Source organism: Lissotriton helveticus, chromosome 12 (assembly GCF_964261635.1).
Source record: "Lissotriton helveticus chromosome 12, aLisHel1.1, whole genome shotgun sequence".
Classification (NCBI taxonomy): Eukaryota; Metazoa; Chordata; class Amphibia; order Caudata; family Salamandridae; genus Lissotriton; species Lissotriton helveticus.
Window position 1 is genome coordinate 378,596,000 of NC_136073.1, and position 23,704 is coordinate 378,619,703.

The following is a 23,704-nucleotide window of genomic DNA, read 5'->3' on the forward strand; positions in this document are numbered from 1 at the left end:
AGGCTACCAATCCTGATGACGGCATTCGTGGAAGCTTCACCACTACGATTAAGGGGTAGTGAAGTTCAAGATGAAAGCGGCATCGATCAGGTACGACCTTCTGTCAGCAATATTAATCATAATGTCAATGGAGACAATCATGCGCACGAATGCATGGTTACACCTATTTCCGAGTTAGTGGAACTCTCCCAGGAAGCTGTTGACAACTTTTTCGAGAGTCTAAATGATATGATGTTCTCACCAGAGCAGAAATAGAAACTTTTGAGCAAGCTCGTACACGGCGTTCCCTGAATTTGACCTTCAACTAGAAAAGCAAAATACCATGAACAATTTTCCCTCCAGTTCACGGACAGCAATTTTTTTCAGCAGCCCCAAAATATTTTTTCGAATTTTTCGGGACACTATCTTCTGCTTAAAGTAAGAACTATTCTTAGAGAACTAAAATTTCTAATTTTAGATAGTTTATAGACATTAGCTGCCCGCTGGTATGTTCATAATTATTTTATGCTGTGATGGAATGGTCTCGAACCTTTTTTCTGTATTAAGAGCCATTTCATATGTAAATTCTCATATACAAATTAGTGATATTGTATAGATATGCGTGATTACTTTAGCATTATTCTGCAGCTTGAGTGCATATATTACATATGACTGTTTTTTCCGTATATTTGATAATTTCAAAATGCATTTATGTATTTTGGGGTGGTAAGGTATACACGATACTCTACAGTATGTTTTACTATGCATAGATTAGTATATATGTCCATAGTTAGCGTGGAGTGGGTGTGATGTATTCCTATAGGTTCTGTATCGATCCCCCTATTCCTGACCCTATTCTGGTTAACAAGTTAACTAGCAGCCATCCCATGAGGCAGAAAACCCCCATGATGCAGGAACCGTTATCTGATAAAGCCACACTACGGCACAGGAACGTGTTATCTGATTAGGTCATAACGCTTGCCATCTAATTAGACAAGCGATATTCCTCCAGCCCCTGATAAGGCATACGGAGTTCTCAAAACAAATCAAACCTATGACAGACCTGGGAAAAACCCTGCGGTCATTGTTTTGATTTCACCGAGAACTTCAGCAAAAGAATGTGCTAACGACCTGGTCGTATGACATCCTTATTGACGTATCTATGTCCATCCTTACGTCAATCTCGGCACCTTAAAGGTATAAATATTACCGATATTGCCCTATGCAAACACACACGGTGGTGACGAGATCGGAGCAGCCAGACTTGCCGAAGCCCAGAGCAGAGCAGACCCCGCTGGCGCAGCCCCGCCTTCCTGACGCGCTGAGAACGAGAAGCTGCCCTTTTCTCCTGCCGAGAAATCCAGCTCCGGCGCTTCCGGGTAGCCCTCGCAGGCAGCCTGGAATATCGAGACCAGAGACGAGAGATACCATCCCTCATTCATCCTAGATTCCAGGTACAGAACTGAATAACCCCTTGCAGAGAATTCTTTAGTCAGTCACTTGGCAAAACAAACTTAACTTAAACTGTAACTTTCTATTCCCGCCCACGTATTAGGCTTAGGTCAGGTACACGGGGTAGGCGTAGTTAGAAACACCAGTTGAGTACGATCAGTCAAATGTATACGTGTATGTAATATATTTTATTCATTTTAAACCTTCATATGGCTTAGAAACCATATCAATGTTTTTACAGTATTATTTTATACTTCTGCTTTTAATGTATGCACTTTACTTAACCATAAGTATTGCAATAATATCGATCCATTTCTCTTGTATGAGAAAAGAGACTGATCAATAAATAACATCTTTTATTGAACACGCCCGTCTCTTCCTTTTCTCTACAATCTGGTGAGACTAAGAATGCACGTACTGACTGAGTAAAATAAATTGCCTTTTGTTCACACGACTCTAGAGATACACTCTTGATTAGGGGAGAGCAAAGTTGTCATGTTCTATGGTTGTCAGAAACTAAATCCCTTCTTGTCTATCCAGGGAGGTTCAACTCCTCCTTGCCTATTCGAGAAAGTTTCTAGTGAACTCTGAGCTAGCTGGCAAACCCAAAACTTTAAGTCTAATATCGACAGTAGTAGACCTAGTTAACGTCTGGTCTAGGCCTATACTATTGAAGGTATTATTCCAATGCGCAGAGCCTATTGGGATAATAGGAACTACCCTACAATAATACATTTTTAAAAAAGGCCGTCCCCGGGGAATGGGGTCCCCGGAGCCTTCAGGTAACTTCAGTAGGGGGGCTATGCAGCCCTCCTCCATAAAATAATATTATACAATTAGCCATGCCCCGGGGGGGTGGGGACCTCAGTGCCCGGAATTGACCACGGGAGGGGAGCCACGCGGCCCCCTTCCCATAAAAAAAATTGAATACGGATACTCCGCTTATTGTCATCGTACCATAAGCGCAGGCTTCCGATCACACGCTGAATGCTAATTGGCTGTCAAGTGCTTGTCAACATTCGAAACTTGAAAGTGTTGGCAGCCATCTTGTGCCTCGGTAGAAGGGTGGCTGAAGAAGCGTGTGAAATGTGAGTTTAAAACATGAAAAGGGGGAGGGTAGACACACCCTGACCCTCTAGGTCTGCTCAGGTGGTTCCACAAGGACCCCCTTGGCCCCAAATCATTTTGTTTTTTTGGGTAAAATCGCGGGGTGTGTGTATGATCCGCGCATTCTAGCGATATAAAAAAAAAAAGAGACGTTGGCTTCTGCGTGTCTTTGGTAATTTGCATTCTTTCAACTGTTTATTAGGTGATGCAGCAGTGCTGGATTCAGGATCCACCCCTGAGTAAGAAAAAGTAATAAGAAAAAGTAATAATAACACTATTTACCTGCTAAGTGAATTTCCTTTCATAGGCTGACATTGATTGGTTTCAGTTGCAAATTCTTCTAAGTGTGCAGTTTTCGAAATTTAAAATATTCACCTTAAGTCATCCGAAGAACGAATTCCGATTTATTAATTTGTTATCAGGAGAGAAAGCAGTACTGCATCTTTTAGACCAGCACTGACCCTGAAAAGTAGTTCCAAGCATACTTACAAGTAACTTGTATTTCCTTCCATAGGAATCCCATTCCTATAAAAAAAAAATACATTTAGATTTGCGGGCCAGGCTCTAGGGGATGGGTCCAAGGCCCAAAAAAAATAAAAAGAAGGGGGGCCACACAATATAATGTAATTTAAAAAATAAAATATCTAAAAATAAATAGTTTAAAAAAAAATAGTAAATCAGTATCAAAAAAATAAATATAAGAATAAATATATTTATAAATTGTCATTTACAAAACCTTTACAATTCACTGAAAAAACATAGGTTTCAGACATGTTATAGTTAGGAATTAGCATTTAAAAAACTTTTGAAATTCACTGAAAAAACCATAGGTTTCAGACATGTTATAGTTAGGAATTAGCATTTAAAAAACCTCAGAAATTCACTGAAAAAACCACAGGTTTCAGGGGTGTTATAGTTAGTTTGACATTTCACTCTTACAAAACCATTGAAATTCCCCCGTTATAGTTGGTTGTACTAACTATAACTCATGCGCACACAATCCACTGCTGATGATGTCACATATTACATCATTCATGACATGGTCAGTGACATCACTGATGACATCACTGATGACATCTTAAATGTGCTCATTGGTGACATCACTGATGGCATCTTCCAATGAGTGTGCTAGTTTGTTTTCAAGTTTGCATAGTGGTGAGTAAGCACCACATTACTTTTCTGCCTAATTTTGCACAGCATGGGTCCAGCTAATTGGTATAAGTGTTTACAAAACACATCTGCTCCTAATGCACTATAGGTGTGTAGAGGTATTGAACATGTTATAAATCTTTGCATTCAAAAGTAAATCTGTGTGCAAGTGACACTTAATGACTTATGTTTATTATGTTCCATACAAGTTTTTCGATTCTGCAGAAAAAGTTTTCAAGAGGAACAAGATTCTACATAGTAGATACTAACTTTTGTAAGCAGCCTTGAGTTATTAGACAGAATTGTGTCTGCATGACAATTTGTACATAACTCAGAAGACTATGTGCACCAGGTACTAACCTATATACATGTGCTTGTTTTGCTTGAGAGGAAGGACTATCTGTAATGTTTTCACAACATGATAAAGGGTGCGGTTAGTAGGATGTTTAGCACCTTCAGATCTTAGTTATTTTTAGCAAATTATGTTTATTTTACAACTGTTGCATAGAATGTACAATGTTCTTAGACGATACTTATTCATTCTTTTTGATATCTTTCTTAGGAAAGTTTTATCAAAACACATAAACCATGGAGGGTATCCACGGTAGGGAACTAGAGGCTATGGGGGCTCAAGGGTAAGCTGGCCTCTAGTCACAGACTGTTACACACAGAAGAGCCACCCAAGTAAAAAAACTATAAATATATCCAATCAGCACTCTATGCACCATGCTCATACTATGTCACCCTAGTATTGGACATACACACAAATGTGACGCAATGTCCTAAAATAGTGACTACCAGTTCCAAAACAAATTACCTACTATGGACAGCTTTTATCCGTATCAAACACCTGAAACTCACAAACCTACATTGAGAAATAAAGCTGATATCAGTAGAGAACTGGGTACTGTAAACAGTGATATCAGCTTCATTTCTCAATGTAGGTTCATGAGTTTCAGGTGTGTGATACAGATAAAAGCTGTCCATAGTAGGGCATTTGCTTTGAAACTATAATTTGCTATTTTTAGGAACTTGACTTTCTCTGAATAGTTATATACTGATTAAACACATGCACTCAATGAATGTTTCCTATATATCTATGGCTGATTGTTAATGTCAACTATGCTAGCTGTAAAGTGTATGGTACAGGGTCAATTAGGCCCATAATGCAATCTTTCAACATCTAAGGGAGTTGTGTCTGTGATGGCAGTAATGATCCCTGATAATCTCCTGAGCTAATTTGTAGGTATTGTCAGGCCTCTAATCCCATAGTAATTTATAGACCAATATGTGGAAGAACAAAGCTTGGATGATGTCATCAATTATGTCATTTGAGATATCAACGGTGATGTCATAAATAATGCCATATAACATGTCATAAGTGATGTCATATGTGAGGTCATAAGCAGTGCATGGCGGGTGTGCAAGTTAAAGTCTGCGCTGCTAACTACAACTGTTGAATTTCAGTGTTTTTGTTGTTCAAAACAGTAATGTTGTCACTGAGAAATTTACCTAACTATAACGTTACTTAAACCTTTGTTTTTTTCAGTGAATTTGTAAGTTTGTTTTTACACAAAAACTAATCTTTTTATTACACCTAACTATAAAGTTACTTTAACCTTTGTTTTTTTCAGTGAATTTCTAGTTTTAATTTATTAGGGTGTGTTCATGGCCTGGCCTCTCCTTTGAGACCTCTCTCTCTCAGATTATAGGTGTTCATAGTAGGGGGTGTGGATGGACTGGCCTCTCCTTCAAGACCTCTCTCTCAGATGATGGGTGTGCATAGTAGACTGTTTAGGAAACAACGGGCCTCTTCTTTGAGGCATCTTTCCCAGATGACAGGGAAGCATAGTAGGGTGTTTGGGTGAACAGGCTTCTCCTTTGAGACCTCTCTTCCAGATGATGAGTGTACATAGTAGGGTGTAGGGAACAGTTGGCGACAGACCTCTGCTGTCAGACCTCTCTTTCTCAGATGACAGATTTGGGTGTGTGTGGGAAGGGCTTTAACTCTACTCACAACTCTTCCCAATCCAGTGGGTGTAAATATGAGACTCTGATAAACACCATCTCCAGTAAGACTCCTCCTACAGTAACAAGTGTGCATACCAGAGTGTATTCAAACATCACCTACTCCTTCCTACATTTAAAAATCCTGCACGAGTTGCACGAGATCCTAACAGTTAAAAAAAAATAACCTTCTACTCATAACTGTACTAATCTGTTACACACTTCTTCACAAAAACATGGTCCACAATATGCATTCCTACTCGTTTTTCCTATTTTTATTATTTATTTATTTATTTATTTTTGAAGCTTGTAAAGCGCACGGCTACCCCCGATGGGGGTGTCCACGCGCTGCCGACTGCAGGCTAGAAGTATAATGGAGGCACTTAGGGGCTAGTGAACAGCCAGGTTTTCAATCTGCTCCGGAACTCTGATTCCGAAGAGATGAACCTAAGATCTAATGGGAGGTTGTTCCAAAGTTTACCGGTCACTACTCCAAACGCTCTGCCACCCATTCTGGATCGACGGAAGCGTGGGGAAACCAGGAGGCGCAAATTGTTCGACCTCAGTGATCTGATGGAATGGACCAGTTTGAGCCTATTTCTCAGATATCCCGGGCCCAACCCATTAAGTGCCCTAAAGGCAAAAATCAGGGCCTTAAATTGGATGCGCCGGCTATTTGGAAGCCAATGTAACTTCCTTAGATAGGATGCAACCGAGTGGCGATAAGGAATATTGCCAATCAGTCTGGCCGCCGCATTTTGTACAATCTGCAGGCGCTCAATTTGGTACAAGGGGGCGCCTACATATAGACTGTTAGCGTAATCTAAGTGTGAGGTGATCAGGGCCTGTATGATGGTTCTACGAGAATCCAACGGGAGGTAAGGGAAGATCTTCCTAATCATGCGCAGTTTGCCGAAACAAGCTGCCGTAACCTTATTAATTTGAGTTTTACAGGATAACGCCTTGTCAAATTGAAAGCCCAGGTTTCGAACTGCTTGGACTGGGACTGGGGGTGGATTAGCTCTGTCGGCCACCACTGAATGGCAGGCAGTGCAGTTTTCTGATTGAAAAATAGGACCTCCGTCTTATCAGTGTTAAGTTTAAGATGATTAGCGGTCATCCAGGAGGAGATATTGCTAAGACAATGGCGGAAGTTAGTAAAATTAATGTCAGAGTGATCTCTAAATGAGAATACAAGCTGAGTATCGTCAGCATAAGAGATCACTCTGACCCCCCAGGATTCCACCACTTTCGCCAGTGGTGCATGGTAGACGTTGAAAACACCACAAAGCAAAGGTTTACCTTCAGATTCAAAAGGTAGAAGAAAGACCTTCTGAGTCCGTCCTGTAAGAAAGGATCTGATCCAGGTCAATACAGAGCCTCCAATTCCAATCTGGCCAAGTCGATCCAACAATATCTCATGAGATACCGTGTCGAAAGCTGCGGATAGGTCGAGGAGGACCAACATGGCCTCCTCGCCCCTATCCACACACTCACGAATCGTCTCCGACACCTCTAGAAGAGCGGTCTCGGTGCTAAAACCTGATCTAAATCCAGACTGCGAATCATGCAGTAGTTGATTAGCTTCAAGATATTCTGCCAATTGTTTCTGAACAGCCTTTTCCAGGATTTTAGCCGGTTTAGGAAGGAGAGAAATCGGACGATAATTACTAAATTGCGATGGATCAGCGTCCGCTTTCTTCATAATTGGGACTAGCATGGCCTGTTTCCATGCAGTCGGGAATTGGCCAATGCGTAACGAGGTGTTCCAAATAGTGAGGAGTGGACTAATCACTAAAGGAACAAGATTGCTCATCACCTTTGCAGGAACGGGATCTAAAGGAGACCCTGATTTGCACTGGTCAAACAAAATCGAAGCAGCCTCAATAGTAAGATCTTTGAAGGAAGTCAAGGACACTTTCTGCGCGTCATGGGCATTAAGAACGGGAGAAGCCCTAACAGGAGTAAATGCAGATGAAATTTTAGTGATTTTTTCCTGAAAATAGTCAGAGAGGCCATTACATAAGGCCTGGCTGGGTGTACTCTGTGACACCATGGCTGGGGGATTAACAAAATCCTTTATGATATTAAAGAGGGTTTTAGCTGAGTTGTCAGCATTCTTAATTTGTTGGGCAAAAAATTCCTCATAGTGGACCGTTTTAATTTTTGAAAATTCTTAGAGAGCTGTCTTATAAATAGGTTTAGACTCAGTATCATATGTCAACCGCCATTTGCGTTCTAATTTTTTGCAACAGCTCTTTTCCTCACGTAAGGCGGAGGAGAACCAGGGTGCAGATGGCCAGGATCTAGAGGAGGCAATAGATTGTAATGGGGCAATAGCATCAATGGCAAGTAGAAGGGTGGAATTAAATTTGGCCACTTCTTTATTAAGGTCATTCGAAGGGTGTCCTAACTGATTGGGGAAGATGGGATCCAAGGCGGCACATGTGACTTTATGCCATTTTCTCCCACGCTCCCTACCTAATGCTGAAGGGCTAGGTAATAGAGGTAAAGTTAGCTCAAAAGGGATGAAATAGTGATCTGACCATGTAAGAGGAAGTGAGGGATGAATTATGATCCCAGGATGATTTGTAAATATCAAATCAATGGTATGGCCCGCTATGTGGGTAGGGCCCTGAACAAGTTGAATCAAGTTCAAACCCTGCATGGTCTCTAACAGGTGGAGAGCTTGTGTACATGAGGTGTTCTCAACATGAAGATTAAAATCACTTAACACTATAAAGTGCGTATGTCTGAGGGAGAGATCCGCTGTCATGTGTAGCAAAGCCACTAGCGAGGAGGATAGTGCGCTGGGAGGGTTATACACTAAGATACCAGCCAGAATAACTGAAGCCGAATCTGAGATGGTAAAGTACATGCCTTCAATAAGACCAATTTTCGTGATTTTCCTAACGGTCATGTTGTAATGTGCCCGTAGGATGACGGCCAATCCTCCCCCTGTTTTTGCGCTCTCTCGATTTATTCCCACTAGTCGATAACCTGAGGGTGTTGCTAGATGAATGTCAGGTTTAGATGTTTCTTTTATCCATGTCTCGGTAAGAAACAGGATATCCCAAGCATGGGTGGAAAGTGATATCCAAATATCACTAGCGTGGCGAGGAAGAGAGCGACAATTAATCAAACCCGCCTTCAATGTCACAGGAAGACTAGGTCGTTTGGCCTGATTCAAATGATGGTGAGTCCGTTTCATCCACGGAGTTAAAATATAATCGCAGTGTGGGCATTTAAAAGAATGTTCCTCAAGGCTGAATGGGCAACAACAGGTGGCTGGCGAGCACGTACCTTGTCTCATCTTTAAGAGCTGGGATCTAGACCAGCTAATCTGTCTAGTTTTGGAGCAGCCGACATAGGGGCTGCCGCTGGTCGCGGGCCAGGCGCGGACGTGCGCAGACGGGCTTGCCTTAGGCGCGCCCGCTGCGCACGTCCGCTGCACGTCGCAAACTGCATGGAGTTAAATAGGCTAGTACGCTAACCCTGGCTCCACCCTCTCTACCCTCCACAACAATCGGGCCAAGCCCGTGGTGGACCGGGGTAGGAGGGAAGGAGGTGAGCGGACAGGTAGGCGTGCAAATCAGCAATGTGCAAACAGAGCAAGTATTAAAATACACTTTGAGTTAAAAGTTTTAAAATCATAGCAGAGTAACCGAGGACATTAGCAGCTAGCGCGACCAACCATGCAAATAGCGCGCGTCCCGCGACTCACGAGAGTCCTGCAACATAGTAAAAATATACATTTATTTTCTTCACAGTAGTTATCCCTTAGCACCTCCAATTGTTCACAGCAATGGCGGCCATATCATTTCTAAAATTCCAATCAGGGAGCTAGCAGGACTCGAGAGTGTGAAAGCTCATGAGAAAAACAAGCATCTCTGCCAATCACAGGGTACCATTTTTGATTTCACGCTCTCTCTGGACGCTCACAACCCCAACTGCCAAAATATAAAAACAAATTTCACCCTCAATATCTCAAAAACTACTGATCAGATTCACATGAAATCACAAAGCACAATCTGCGGACCGAGATTAAGCTTCCTGACAAATTTGGTGACATTTCAGCAGTATTTGCTATAACCTTTAAAAAGTCTATGGAAATTGCTAATGGATTATACATTTTGAGATCCCCCTTTTTTCTTGGCCCCCACTTTACGGATCACCCCAAAACATTCCAGGAAGGAGCTGAGATGGATAAACTTTGTTTTGGAAAGATTTGTGAAGATTCGTCAAACGGAGCAAAAGTTATTAGCAATCAAAAACCGCATCTTCTATGGAAAAGCAGACCTAATTATAACTACCAAGTGGCAACCGCCACTAGTTAATTATCTATCTATCTATCTATCTATCTATCTATCTATCTATCTATCTATCTATCTATCTATCTATCTATCTATCTATCTATCTATCTATCTATCTATCTATCTATCTATCTATCTATCTAACTATCTATCTGTTGTACAGGGATATGACTGCATATAATGTGTATATGTGTATATCCAAGCATAGATATGACATATGTGTGTGTGTATTTATGTAATTTCAATTACATCTAGATGCATATTTATGCACCGATTGCTTAGTTGGATAGGGAATTGCAAACATGGCTGGGGTGCTCAAAGTCAAAAACCTGGAGAGAGCATAGATCTTTGGGTAAAACCTCCAGACCCCATGTACACAGGAAGTAACCCACATGCATTTCACTTTCATCCTGCCCAAAAGATGTATTCAATCTTAAAATACTAAACAAAGTCCCAGGGTAGGAATTATAATTCAATGTTACTGACTCCATCGACTTTATCGGATTATTGCACTGTGTCACGGACAGGGGCAAGCAGCTATGCACATCCAATTTCATGTCGTATTCACAAAATATCTAGTTGTAAATATTGGGAGACAGCCATATATAAAAAATATTGTGATGCAAAAGCAATTTGTGATGCAGAAATGTCCTTGTCAAGAAAACCTTTTTTTCAGGCAATCAATATTGGTAAAAATATCGTTATTGTAAATATCATTTTCAATAATATAGTTTTAAAGAATACCATTTTCTTGTTAATTTAATGTGTTTTAGTTTCTATATTAATTTTATGTGTTAGTATTGTTTGTATAATTGTTATTCATTTGTTTAAATATAGTTGTAGTTTGAAGTGATTTAGAATTTTTTAATTTAATTGTTAATAGTAATTTATAATGCTATAGTTAATAATTTTTAAGTAAGTATGTGATTGATATTCATTATGTGTATTATGTAATATTGTATTATTAAAATTATATTTTAAATGCAGATGGCTACCTTTGTCGAGGTTTAGGGTGGGTAGTTAATTAGGTAATTAATGAACATTTTATTATTAATCACTTAATTCATTATAAATTCAGTAAATTTTGCAACAATAATATATTTTAGATGCATTTTATGTGCGGGCTGCTGGGTTTGTAGGGGTTTAGGGTGGGACATTAATTACATAATAATTAATGAACCATTAATTCATGTATTATTAATTATTGAATGGATCATTAACAATGTGCATTATGTAATATTGATTTTTTTTGTTATATTTTAGTTTTGATGTGCTAGGTTTGTAGGAGTATACGGTGAGAAGGTCATTAAATTGTTGAAAACCTATCATTATTTATGTATAATCAAATATTTAATTAAATATGTAATTGAATAATAATTATGTGAAATGTGTAATAATTATTTATTTTAGTAATTTTTTAGGTGTGAGATGCTGAGTTTGTAGGATGGGAAAGTAATTAAGTAATATTTAACTATTAATGAATTATGTAATTATTTTTCAGTTATGTAACTTGTGTTACATTTATTTTTTTTCATTATATTTTGGGTGTGGACTGGAGTGGGAAGAGTGAATTTTACCACTCCAAAGTCCAATGCTTTCCCTATTGTTGCACACAGAGGAGTGGGAATAGTAAATTTGTTCCCTATGTTTTCCCTACTGGTGCGCTGTTTAGAGTGGTAATAAAACATTTAACCCCTCTGAATTCCTACAATTTCTCTACTGTTGCATTAATTGGAGTGAGAATAGTATATCTATTATTCCCAGACTCCAATGCATTTCCTAATATTGCTTAGATATATGTTTATAATATTTGCTTATAATTAAAAAAAAATTTGTATTTGTTTATATTTTTATTTGTTTTAAAAAATGTATAATATTTTTTGTAAATGCGTTTTCAATTGTTTCAATTTTCTGGGGTATACATTTTCATTGGCATTTGTATATGACAATCTTATCACATCAATATAAAGTTTGTGAAAAACTATATTCCTTCTCCCGCCCCATTGTGCTGTAAGACAACACTCAGAAAGGACAATATTCTTGAAGAAATTATATAGTTATTTGCGAGAGCTAGTTCATTCAAATGCCCCACAGACTTCTCCATACAAATACAGCGCCCACCAAGCACAAACCCCAATCGAGCATCCTGCCTACCTGCCTTCCAATCTACCTCGCTTCACATGGGAGCAGGGCATCCGGGTGCTTCAGAAGCTCTCCTCTGCCACTGCCCATTGAGCCACGACTCACCGCCAGTAAGCCACTTCTTGGTGCAGCAGGGGGCAGCCACCTAATAGCCACCCTGTGCTTAGCGGGCAGCAATCCCAAAAGGAGATATTTTCTACTGAGCTGTTTTTCTTTTGAGCCGGGATCATTCCCAAAAGACATTGTCCAACTTCTCTGGGAACAGACCATCTGATAACTGCTTTCAGGGCCTTCATGATTGTCTGCTAGTAAGTATCTAGCTCAGGTGCTTTTTTTATTTTACTTGCTTGGTAATTTATTTCTGTTTTGGAGTTGAATTCTTAATATTTTTCTGTTTTGATTAGTGAGATTTATTTAATTTACATTATATTAATGGTATATGTTAAAATATTTAAGATGTACTACTTTAAACAATATACACATATATATATATATATATTAAGAAGGTGAACAGTCAAAATATCGACTACAAAATATCGACTGGACACAATATCGAGTTTTAAATATTGAATGGACAAAATATCGACGACAGAATATAGACATCAAAAATATCGTTTTTAAGGTAAGTAATGTAATATCGAATGTTAAAAATATAGACATTTAAAATATCGAAGTATATAATATAGGTTAATAAAATTATCGAATCTTTGATAATATTGAATTTTTTATAGTGTTTTTTATTTTATTATGGTGTCGATTCCGATCCGGTAAAATCCCCGTCCGTACGAATCGTATCCGGAGCCGTTTCCGTACGACTCGTACGGACGCCGTACGACCGGACGATTCCGATCCCGATCGGCTGAACCGGACGCGATTCGTACGGTACACGTCGATTCGTACGGAAAAGCGCACGATCACCTACACACCGTACGGCGTGTACCCCCCATGATCGCAGGGGTACGCGCCGTACCCCTGTGATCATGCGGGGTACGTGCCGTACACCCAGCGTACATGGGGTACGTGCCGTACACCCACCGTACATGGGGTACGGTGCGTACCCCATGTACGCTGGGTGTTTGGCACGTACCCCGCATGATCACAGGGGTACGGCGCGTACCCCTGCGATCATGGGGGGTACGTGCCGTACCGGGGGGGGCGTTCCGTACCTGTTTCGGCGCGAACTCTGCGTTTACGACTGTTTTCGGCTCCCGTAGGAAAAGGGTCGTACGGTGCGTACCCGACACGAATCGTACTTGCTGGGTCGTAAAAACCAGCCGCGAACAGTAGTGATGTCGTGTACAGCGGTTTCCGAGTGAGACTCGTACGGAGATTTGAGTCGTACGGAGTCCTGTACGACTCGTACGGAGTTCGGCTCCTGGTACGGATCGTACTTCGTCGTACGTACGGGACGTTTACGGGTACGATTCGTACGGGGAAAAAACGCTCCGTACGACGATTCGGAGCGCATTTTACCGGATCGGAATCGACCCCTATATGTGTAAAAAGTGTGTATTTATGTTATAAATAATTTTAATTAATGAAATTTTTATTTGTTTATTTTTGCGTAATTTAATTCTGTAGCGGGTTGTGGGTTTATAGGGGAATAGGGTGGGAAGTAATTTAATTATAATTAATTAAATATGTAAATTTATTTATTGTTATTCATTTTTAATTATTTGTTAATTAATTTATATTTGGTAATTAATTAACTTTTAATTGGCAATTAATTTTAATTAATTGATTAATTGCTAATTATGTTATTTTTACTAATTTATTTTCTGTAGCGGGTTGTGGGTTTATAGAGGAATTGGGTGGCAAGTAATTTATTTATAATTAATTAAATATGCTAACATATTTATTGGTATTGTTTTAAAATTAATTGTTAATTAATTTTTTATGGGTAACTAATTACATTAGAATTGCTAATTAATTTTATTTAATTGATTAATTGCTAATTATGTTAATTTAATAATTTATTTTCTGTTGTGGGTTGTGGGTTTATAGGGGAATAGGATGGGAAGTAATTAATTAATAATTAATTAAATAAAACAGTTTTTTTAATTGTATTTAATTTGAATTTATTGTAAATAAATTTTTAAATGTTAAATTATTAATTGTTAATTTGTAATTAATTTGTATTAATAGTTAAATAATTGTAATAATTAAATTTAATTTGTAATTTTAATTGATTCATTATTATATTATATTAAATTCGTAATTACTTTCAATTAATTATTGATAGATATTAATTTATATTTATTGAAATAATATATGAAGTATTTAATTTCCCTACTGTTGCACTCACTGGAGTGGGAATAGTAATTTTTACCTCTACGCTATCCAACGCTTTCTTTACTGTTGCACTCTTTGGAGTGGGAATAGTAATTTTTACCCCTACGCTATCCAACGCTTTCCCTACTGTTGTACTCTTTGGAGTGGGAATAGTCATTTTAACCCCTACGCTATCCAACGCTTTCCCTACTGTTGCACTATTTGGAGTGGGAATAGTAATTTTTACCCCTACGCTATCCAACGCTTTCCCTACTGTTGCACCCACTGGAGTGGGAATAGTAATTTTAACCCCTACGCTATCCAACTATTTCCCTACTGTTGCACCCACTGGAGTGGGAATGGTAATTTTTACCCCTACGCTATCCAACGCTTTCCCTACTGTTGCACTCTTTGGAGTGGGAATAGTAATGTTTACCCCTACGCTATCCAACGCTTTCCCTACTGTTGTACTCTTTGGAGTGGGAATAGTCATTTTAACCCCTACGCTATCCAACGCTTTCCCTACTGTTGCACTATTTGGAGTGGGAATAGTAATTTTTACCCCTACGCTATCCAACGCTTTCCCTACTGTTGCACCCACTGGAGTGGGAATAGTAATTTTTACCTCTATGCTGTCCAACGCTTTCTCTACTGTTGCACTCTTTGGAGTGGGAATAGTAATTTAAACCCCTACGCTATCCAACGCTTTTCCTACTGTTGCACTCTTTGGAGTGGGAATAGTAATTTTTACCCCTACGCTATCCAACGCTTTCCCTACAGTTGCACCCACTGGAGTGGAAATAGTATTTTTTACCCCTACGCTATCCAACAGTTTCCCTACTGTTGCACCCACTGGAGTGGGAATAGTAATTTTTACCCCTATGCTATCCAACACTTTCCCTACTGTTGATCTCACTGGAGTGGGAATAGTAATTGTAACCCCTACGCTATCCAACGCTTTCCCTACTGTTGCACCCACTGGAGTGGGAATAGTAATTTTTACCCCTACGCTATCCAACGCTTTCCTCACTGTTGCACCCACTGGAGTGGGAATAGTCATTTTTACCCCTACGATATCCAACGCTTTCCCTACAGTTGCACTCTGTGGAGTGGGAATATTATTTTTTACACTTATGCTATTGTACGGTAATAATATTGGATATTATTTAATTATATTATGTTAATATATATATATATGTTTTAACAAATATGATTATAAACATTTTTTTTATAACTTTCATTAATTATTTATTTATTATAAGTTAATTTAAGTATTTTTAAGTATATTTTAGTAATTAACTTTTAATTTTAATTCAAATTAACACTGTTTTTAATAAAGTCGATATGTTTTAAAACTATATTTTTGTAAACGATATTTTGTACTCGATATTTTTGTACTTACCTGTTTGTAGATACAAACTCGATATTTTGTCTGTAGATATTTTTTCCTCGATATTTTTGCTAGTCGATATTCTGTCAGTCGATATTATGTCAGTGATCCGTGAAGAAACTATAATTGTGTATGTTTTCTAATGATATTCATGCAAAATTATGTTTTTTTTATATTGTACTTACAATTAGAAGGACAGGAAATCAATATTTTCATAAATGATATTTTGGACACACTATTTTTGTTATATGACATTGTTGATTCTGATATTATGTCAGTTATCCATTATATACATTATGGGGCTTATTACGATGTCTGTCCGGACACAGCCTAGGAGTAGGGACCGACCAACCTGAGGTCGGCGGTTCCGACTGCCTCATTACGATGCAACCGAACACTGTTCGGTTGGATTGCCACTGTTCTCTATGGGAGCTTGTGTTATGGCCGTAAACCGGCCACAGCACAGTCCCCTATGGAAAAATGGGTGTGTGTGTAAAATCCTTCAACCTGTGGCAGCCACCCCATGGTGCCTGCCATAGAGTGCAGGGTTTTACAGGGGGATACCCTAGGTATACCATCCAACTATAGGCTGCGGAGACAACCAAAGTCACTGTCCGACAGCCTTTCTGTGTCAGAAAGGCTGTAGGAAACCAACATTGTAATCCCGACAGCAGAAGCTCCGTCCATAGGAGTTTATGGTGCAGTTCCGACTGACAGGAATACTCAAAGAGCCAGTCAGAACGAGTCGGAATGATCGGCCGGTTTACGTTCCGACCGCCGACATCGTAATCGGGCGGTTGGACCGCAATCCGACCAAGTCAGTCGGAAAGCCTCCGACTGCGGTCGAAAAGCTTCCAAATAGCGGTAGGAGGCTTTTTGACTGACATTGTAATCGGCCCTTAAGTGTGCTAGCACTGATTGCACCCAGCTTATCTACTTTGCAAACGCATAGAGGTTATTAGAGCATATCCAGTTCATTGAATGTTGCTTAGATACGATCCTCCACCTCATTATTATAGTTATTTCCCACGCATTCTAAGTCACACAATTGAAACTCTTTGTTGCATGAATAGTATGTAAATTGTGTAGTATATATTTCTAAGCATTGTAACATTCCAGTATTTTACAGGAACCCTTACCCGGCATTTTTAATATGCTGGACTTTTTACCTGTGAATTTATGGATGCTGATTCCTGCTCTTTCCACCCCCAGTGCATGCACCCCACTCCAGCAACACAGAAACTTTAAGAAACAAATGGTAACAGTAATCCACCAATGACTTAATATGTATCACCTCCTCACTAGTGTGTCAATGTCATGGGTGCCATAAACCTGAAGTATTCTGTACAAGAGTGAGCACTGCTTCATCCATTATCCCCTAGGTGCTTTCTGACACTGTGCCTCTCATCCCCCCTCAGTTTAATTTTTTCCAAGGGGAAGCTGCCATACATTGCTTTCTGCACTCTCCCTCCATTGATTTTGTAGTGACAGCCCTTCAAAAATACCTCTTTTTGAGTGACCCTTTCATCCCTTCCCAGTGACTACTGCTTCCATGGCCCTGTCACTCCTCCCCTCCCTTCTTACCTCTCTGCCATAGGCCTCCTTGTTGCTTGTGCTTGTCCTGTGACCTATTGTTTAGCTTGCATTCTAGGTCTCTGTCATCCATATGGCATCACTGATAGTTTTTTAGTTTCCTGCGACTCCTCTCCTTTTCACATCCAACTGTCTCTACTACGAGTCTACCTGGAGTTGTGTGTAACTCTTGTTTCCTTCTCATGGTTTTACCACTTACTATGGAGAAACATTATTGACATTAACATTTGCTATGCAGTTAAATTATGTCATCCTTTTATTTCTTTGGTTTTTGGTCAGGCAGTGCAGTCTCTACATTCTTTTTACTATTTTATTTGTAACTAGACAATGCTTTTACTTTATTCATGAGCTTCGATTTCTGGGGGCGCATAATTGAGTCTTATTCCAAAATTACAGACACATATGAGGTACACAATGCAACACAGCAAGCCACCCTTTCTGCACTGTGTGAACGAAGCAAAATCAAAGGGGATGATGGACGGAGCGCTGACAATACAAGCACTCACCCCCTGTCAACTGATCTGGGTGTAATCCATCATCATTCTTTAGCTCACTCCACCACCCCAGTTCAGACATGGCCATATGCACATCAGTCTGACCCTGTGCCTCATGGGAACAGTCCAGCCTGACCTGCCAAGCCATGTCTTCCCTGGACAGGAAACAAGCATCCTGGGACTGGTTTCTGGTTCATAACCCTCATCAGCCAGGCTATCTTGAATCCAGTGGCAAAGTGAACAAGGGACCCACGTCTGGGCATACCCTGTCAACTTAGGGCAAACAAAGCAAAACCAAAGAGGATGATGGACAGAGCATTGGCAATATAAGCACTCACCCCCAGTCAACTGATCAGGATTTAATCCATCATCATTCTTTAGCTCACTCCACCACCCCAGTTCAGACATGGCCATATGCAAATCATCTGACTCTGTGCCTCATGGGAACAGTCCAGCCCGACCTGCCAAGCCATGTCTTCCCTGGACCGGAAACAAGCATCCTGGGACCGGTTTCGGTTTCATTACCCTCATCAGCCAGGCTATCTTGAATCCAGTTGAAAAGTGAGCAAGGGACCCACGTCTGGGCATACCCTGCCAACTTAGGGCGAACAAAGCAAAACCAAAGGGTGTGAAAGGGCAGGAATGTGCAGTATTTAACATCTTATAGTGCATTCCTGTTCTTTCCATGCGCTGGCACACTCTTTGCTTCTGTACAAAAACAATTCTCGGAGGTGTTTTTTCTCTTTGCAGCACACATGGAAAAAGAAAAAAAGAGGAGAAATAAAGATATTTCTTACCTTTACGCCTCACCTGGGGAGGCACAGCATTGTGATGCATTCCACCGCCTATCAGTAATGGTAAATCTGAGAATGCTCCAAGATCCATGGGTGGATGCGTGGGAACACCTACGATCCACCCATGGAATGCCTCCCCGAGTCAGAGTAATGCAACACAGTGATTTGCGCTGCGTTGTGCTACTCTAGATTTCTCAAGTCTCACAGGGCTATGCAAGGTACCCTTGCATGGCTTTATACATCTTATTTTAGTGCTGCAATGCCCTTGTTTGCACATGAAAAGGGTGGTGGAGAGTCATCAAAGAGCCCCCCTGTGCCTCTAGGCCTGGGGGTGCATGTGGGGTGGGCACATGTAGTGAGTGACCTATGTTCCCTGTAAGGTGCGTGCGTGCGGGGGCACCTTACACTTTCAGGGGCACCCAGCGCCTCTGCAGGAGCGCACAGCAGCTTACGGCCCGGAGAGAAAGACTTCCCCAGCTGCTCATTTACAAAGAATGTGAGTCTGATGGGGCCTCTCAGGGTGGCAATGTGACGAGGCAGCTATTTAAGTAAATATACTAATGCATTCAACACCTTTACAAGCCCTTTTGCTTGAAAGGACTTGACGAGGTGTTAAGTGTATTAACATGTCAACAGCCTGCAGTGGAGACACAGGTACACTGGTCTATGGGACCATCAGGCTGATCTTACAGGCAGATTTTTTTGACTGTTTGTGCATGGCTATAGTAACAAGTATTAGCAAAGCCAATAGGTTTTGTCTATGCAAGATCTATTGGTTTTGTCAATGTTTTATTAGATAAGCTGCAAAGCAGCACAGGCTTAAAGTAAAGAAAAGAAAAGTGTTGCAGCCAGTGTTGACCACGTCAAAGCAATTATTTTCTCTCTAAGCCATGTTGCCTATACTGCTATGCAGTATAGCTAAAAAAGGCGTTGACAAATCCAAATAGCTCTTGGGTATGCAGGTGCTATTTGGCTTATGCTGAATTAGACAAGATTACTTTGACTCACTGAAAGGCTCTGTGAAAAACTCACACTGCGTTTAGCCTCAATTTCAGAGCTCTCAATAGTGGCCCATTATAAACACTTTTAAAAACTAACAATGATTGAGAGATTTGACTTTGAGCCTCAGGGCACTTCTCTTTTTTATTAGGGCCTATCAGTGGGTCAAAATATTCACCCCACCACTTCGATTTCTTAGCAGCCACCTCTGATAAGCAGGGTTTGATAGATCCCATAAACACATAATAAAGGGCACAAAGATTGCCCTAAAGTGAGAACCAGCTTATACTTGCCAAATGGTCATCACCCTCTGCTCATATAAATGTATCTTTTAAGTTTCCGCAAATAAAAATGCCTCTTCATTCAGTTCTTTGTTTTTCTATCATTTTTCTTTTTTAACAGTAGCTGAGACAAAAAAGGAGACCCAGTCGGGCCCACAAGATCGATATAGGCCCAGGTCCCTTTACGAATATAAGAGATAATTAGTTAAACAGAAACAAAATAATAACGTTTGAAGCAAGCTCCTCTGTTGTGATGGCATAGGCGGTGAATATGGAATCCGATATATAAATGGGTCACAATATTGTGGCTACAATATTGAGGTACAAAATATCGAAGTTAAATCTGTATAAATGTAAATGTAGTTGAGCTTATATAGCGCACAGCTACCCGCAGTGGGTTTCCCGGCGCTTGCTTAGGGAACCCGTCCTGGTATTCCCCTGTGAGATATCAGGGTATCCACAAGGTGAAAGTCAGGCATCCCGCCGCGAGGGGCCGTTGTGGAGATTAAACAAGCTATTGCCCAGAGTCGCAGAGTGTGAACCCGTGAGTCGAGGAGGCACCGGGGCGAGAATTATCGAGTCCGTGGAATTTTTTTAGCCCAAGACCCGCCGTGGCGGGGAATTGAACCCTGGTCCAGGACCGATCTCAGCTTCGGGGTCTGCTGCCTCTAACCCCTGAGCCACACTTCTCCATTACTATAGCTAACATATAGATATCTTGGTGATAGATATATACCTTCAAGGCACGTAGATGTTGAGCTAAGATAATCCTTACCTCTCTCTATGCACTTACCTGTTTGGAATTGTGTCCCTCAATATTGTGTTGATGATATTGCTATTCGTGAATATTTCAAATTCGATATTTCCTTCTACAATCATTGTGATACTTGTATTACACTGAGATCATAATTAATAGCACGTTTCATTATGTAACCTTCTCAACTCCATCACTCACTTAGTTGTTTTTTTCATGCAATTTTTAGATGCACCATTTTTTGGTGTGGCAATAGTGTCTGAGCAGGTCGAATCAGCCACAATTTCTTTGCAGTTTATAACAAAACAAAAATCCAACCAGCAGCCAAACCAGAAGATTTTTACTTTAAAACGTTTTCCCCCAGCAGATAATTTTAATCCATATTTTACCAAAATAACAAATCAATATGACTCATCATGAGTACAATCTACAAGCCTTAGTTAAATTTTGACCAGAATTATAAAAAGTCTTATACCACTGCCATGTGTGCATTCCAGCTTCTCACATTACGGTATTACTTGCATGCCCATACGTCCATTCTGCATTTCTAGGTTAGCTTTTTAACTCTTTGAAGAATTAAAAAAGAAACAGACCCAATTAAATCTTCACCACAGAATCATGGGAAGCAGAATAATGAACAAATTAGCAAGCAATGATGCTTTTTTAATGCTTCTTGTCTTGGTCTGGTATGAACGGATGACCTCTAGGTAAACTGTCCTGCAGCACTGTCGAGAATGACTGAGCTATTCAGTCACATTGTACTATAAAAAACATTGGACCATTCCATAACAACCATGAGGCAAAGCACTGAGCTATCCAATGCAACACCTATGCCAAAACATAGAACCAACCAGCTCCATTATTGCACCAAACCATTGAGTTACCCAGTTCTAAAACTGTCCCAAACCATTGACCTATGTAGTGACAATGTTCTGCTAGACCAAAGTGCCAGCCACTTTAACACTGTCATTGATTATTATATCTGTCAAATAACAATTTTGCTAAAGTATTATGGTGTCCCGAATAAACGCTGTGCCACATAGTGGAGTCATCTATCAGCAACACTGTCCCAAAACTTGTCATCATCCAGTATAAATGCTGTGGAGATCATTGCACCATTTACTCAAGAATATTACAAATCATGAGCCATCCTAGGGTGCCTCAAGGTGAGAAATCACAGACATATCTCGGTACGCTGACTTTGACAATCCATTCAGTGATCAGGTACGAATACTTTGATTAATGTTTGTGGAATGTGTTATTAGGAGTCAGTCAAACTACTGTTGAGTCATCTAATAACAAAATACTGATAGACTATTGAGCGACAGTAGACCCAAACTAAGAACATACTGAAACATCAGAGATATCCAATACAGTGACAAGTCATGGTCAATTATTGACAATGCAACGCAACACGTGGTTGGGCAATAAATGATATGTCAGTCAGAACTTCAGTTTATTTTTGTCTCATTGTATTACTATTGCACCTACTGGCGTTTTATTTTTTTTAGGGTTTTTATATTTGGGTACACCCAACGTTGACAACAATCTTTGATGTATGAGTCTCCCTGAGCGTTGGACTCATTTGCTATTCACACAACTCTGGAAGTGTCCTGTGCAAAATACCATGCAATGTTACATCAATGGAACAGCAGTGTCATATATTTAGGGCCAGATGTAGCAACAGAATAGTCAAAAAAATTGTTTGCAGATTGTGCACCCTCTTTTGCAACCAATGTTTAATTTTATGATGTGATCTATATAATAATAGGCTGCTTTGCAAAATATCCAGTTGCTGGGGTTGCAGAATAACTTTCCTAATGAATAGAAATTAGACTGTTCCCTATTTGTGATTCCCTGTAATTGCTAACAAATAAATGTTTGTGGTATACAAGGAACAGCAGACCACCATCCCTGTGTTTTCATTTGATGCATTGGGAAAGTTGTTTTAGGCTGTCTGTGTTCTTTAAAGGAACCAATAAGACTTTTTTTTTTTAAACCCCATTCAGGAATACTTTAGGAGAGTAGGCAGTAATCCTCTAGACTACTTCCTGCCTCCCATAGCCCGAAGCTGCTGACACAATTCCCCTTTTCAAAACAGTTACCACCACCTTTGATGTGTCAGTAACGGATCAATGGTTTACGACTGAAATAGCGGTCTCCAAACCTTGTAGCCATACCATTGAAAACACAATAAGGAGCGGTCACCACTTTCATCCCCCTACCAATTGAGATTCACAATGTATCACAAAGCCCATTTTGTGAGTTGGAAAGGCTTCTCTGGCTTGTAAAATGGGTAGTACATAGGTAAACTTTTTGGAGTCATATAATCTGTGATTCTTCTAATTTATGACTACAAAAGGGCATTGTACATCTGATCATAGAAGACAAAAAAGGAAATAAAAATGCTAAAGAATGGGCTTTTTTCAGTTGAACATGACTTACTTTCTGAATTGTTACAGCTTTTCACAGCAAATGGCCAAACAGAGAAAAATGTTGTGGTGGGAAAATTTGCCACAATAGAGGCTATCTGGATGGTGATCTTTGTGAGTGCGTTTGTCAAAGGGGCTACTATGGTAATTATTGCGGTAAGTATTCATCCCCTCAATTCTAAATCTAGCCCTATACCTTTCTGCATGCTCAAGGATCCCTGAATAGGGTGATATTCTAAAATACATTTCTTGACTTCGTTACATCAAAAAGCTGTTTTTTCATAAATAACTTTATCTATGTGCACCAGCAACTTGTGTAAAATATTGATGGTGGTTTGTAATTAAAACTATATGTGAAACACGCATTTGAAATGCATATATTATTAAGACTTGCCAAAGGTTAAGTTAAACAAAAGAAACATATACGTCACCAAACATGTACGTCACCAACAAATAGCATTTAAAACATTTGTATTAATTAAAAACAGCACTTTTATTTTTTGTAAAAAAAAAATTATATATATATATATATATATATATATATATA

The 23,704-nt window shown here is 39.8% G+C and overlaps 1 protein-coding gene across 1 annotated transcript in view; it reads left to right on the forward strand.

Annotated features, from left to right (window-relative positions):
• Window positions 1–23,704, forward strand: part of LOC144798394 (cysteine-rich venom protein tigrin-like) — a 396,128-nt gene that overhangs the window by 313,011 nt on the left and 59,413 nt on the right. The window contains exon 9 of the mRNA XM_078669247.1: window positions 23,188–23,313. Within this exon, the coding sequence (XP_078525373.1) occupies window positions 23,188–23,313 (126 nt within the window). The remainder of the gene's footprint in view (window positions 1–23,187; window positions 23,314–23,704) is intronic.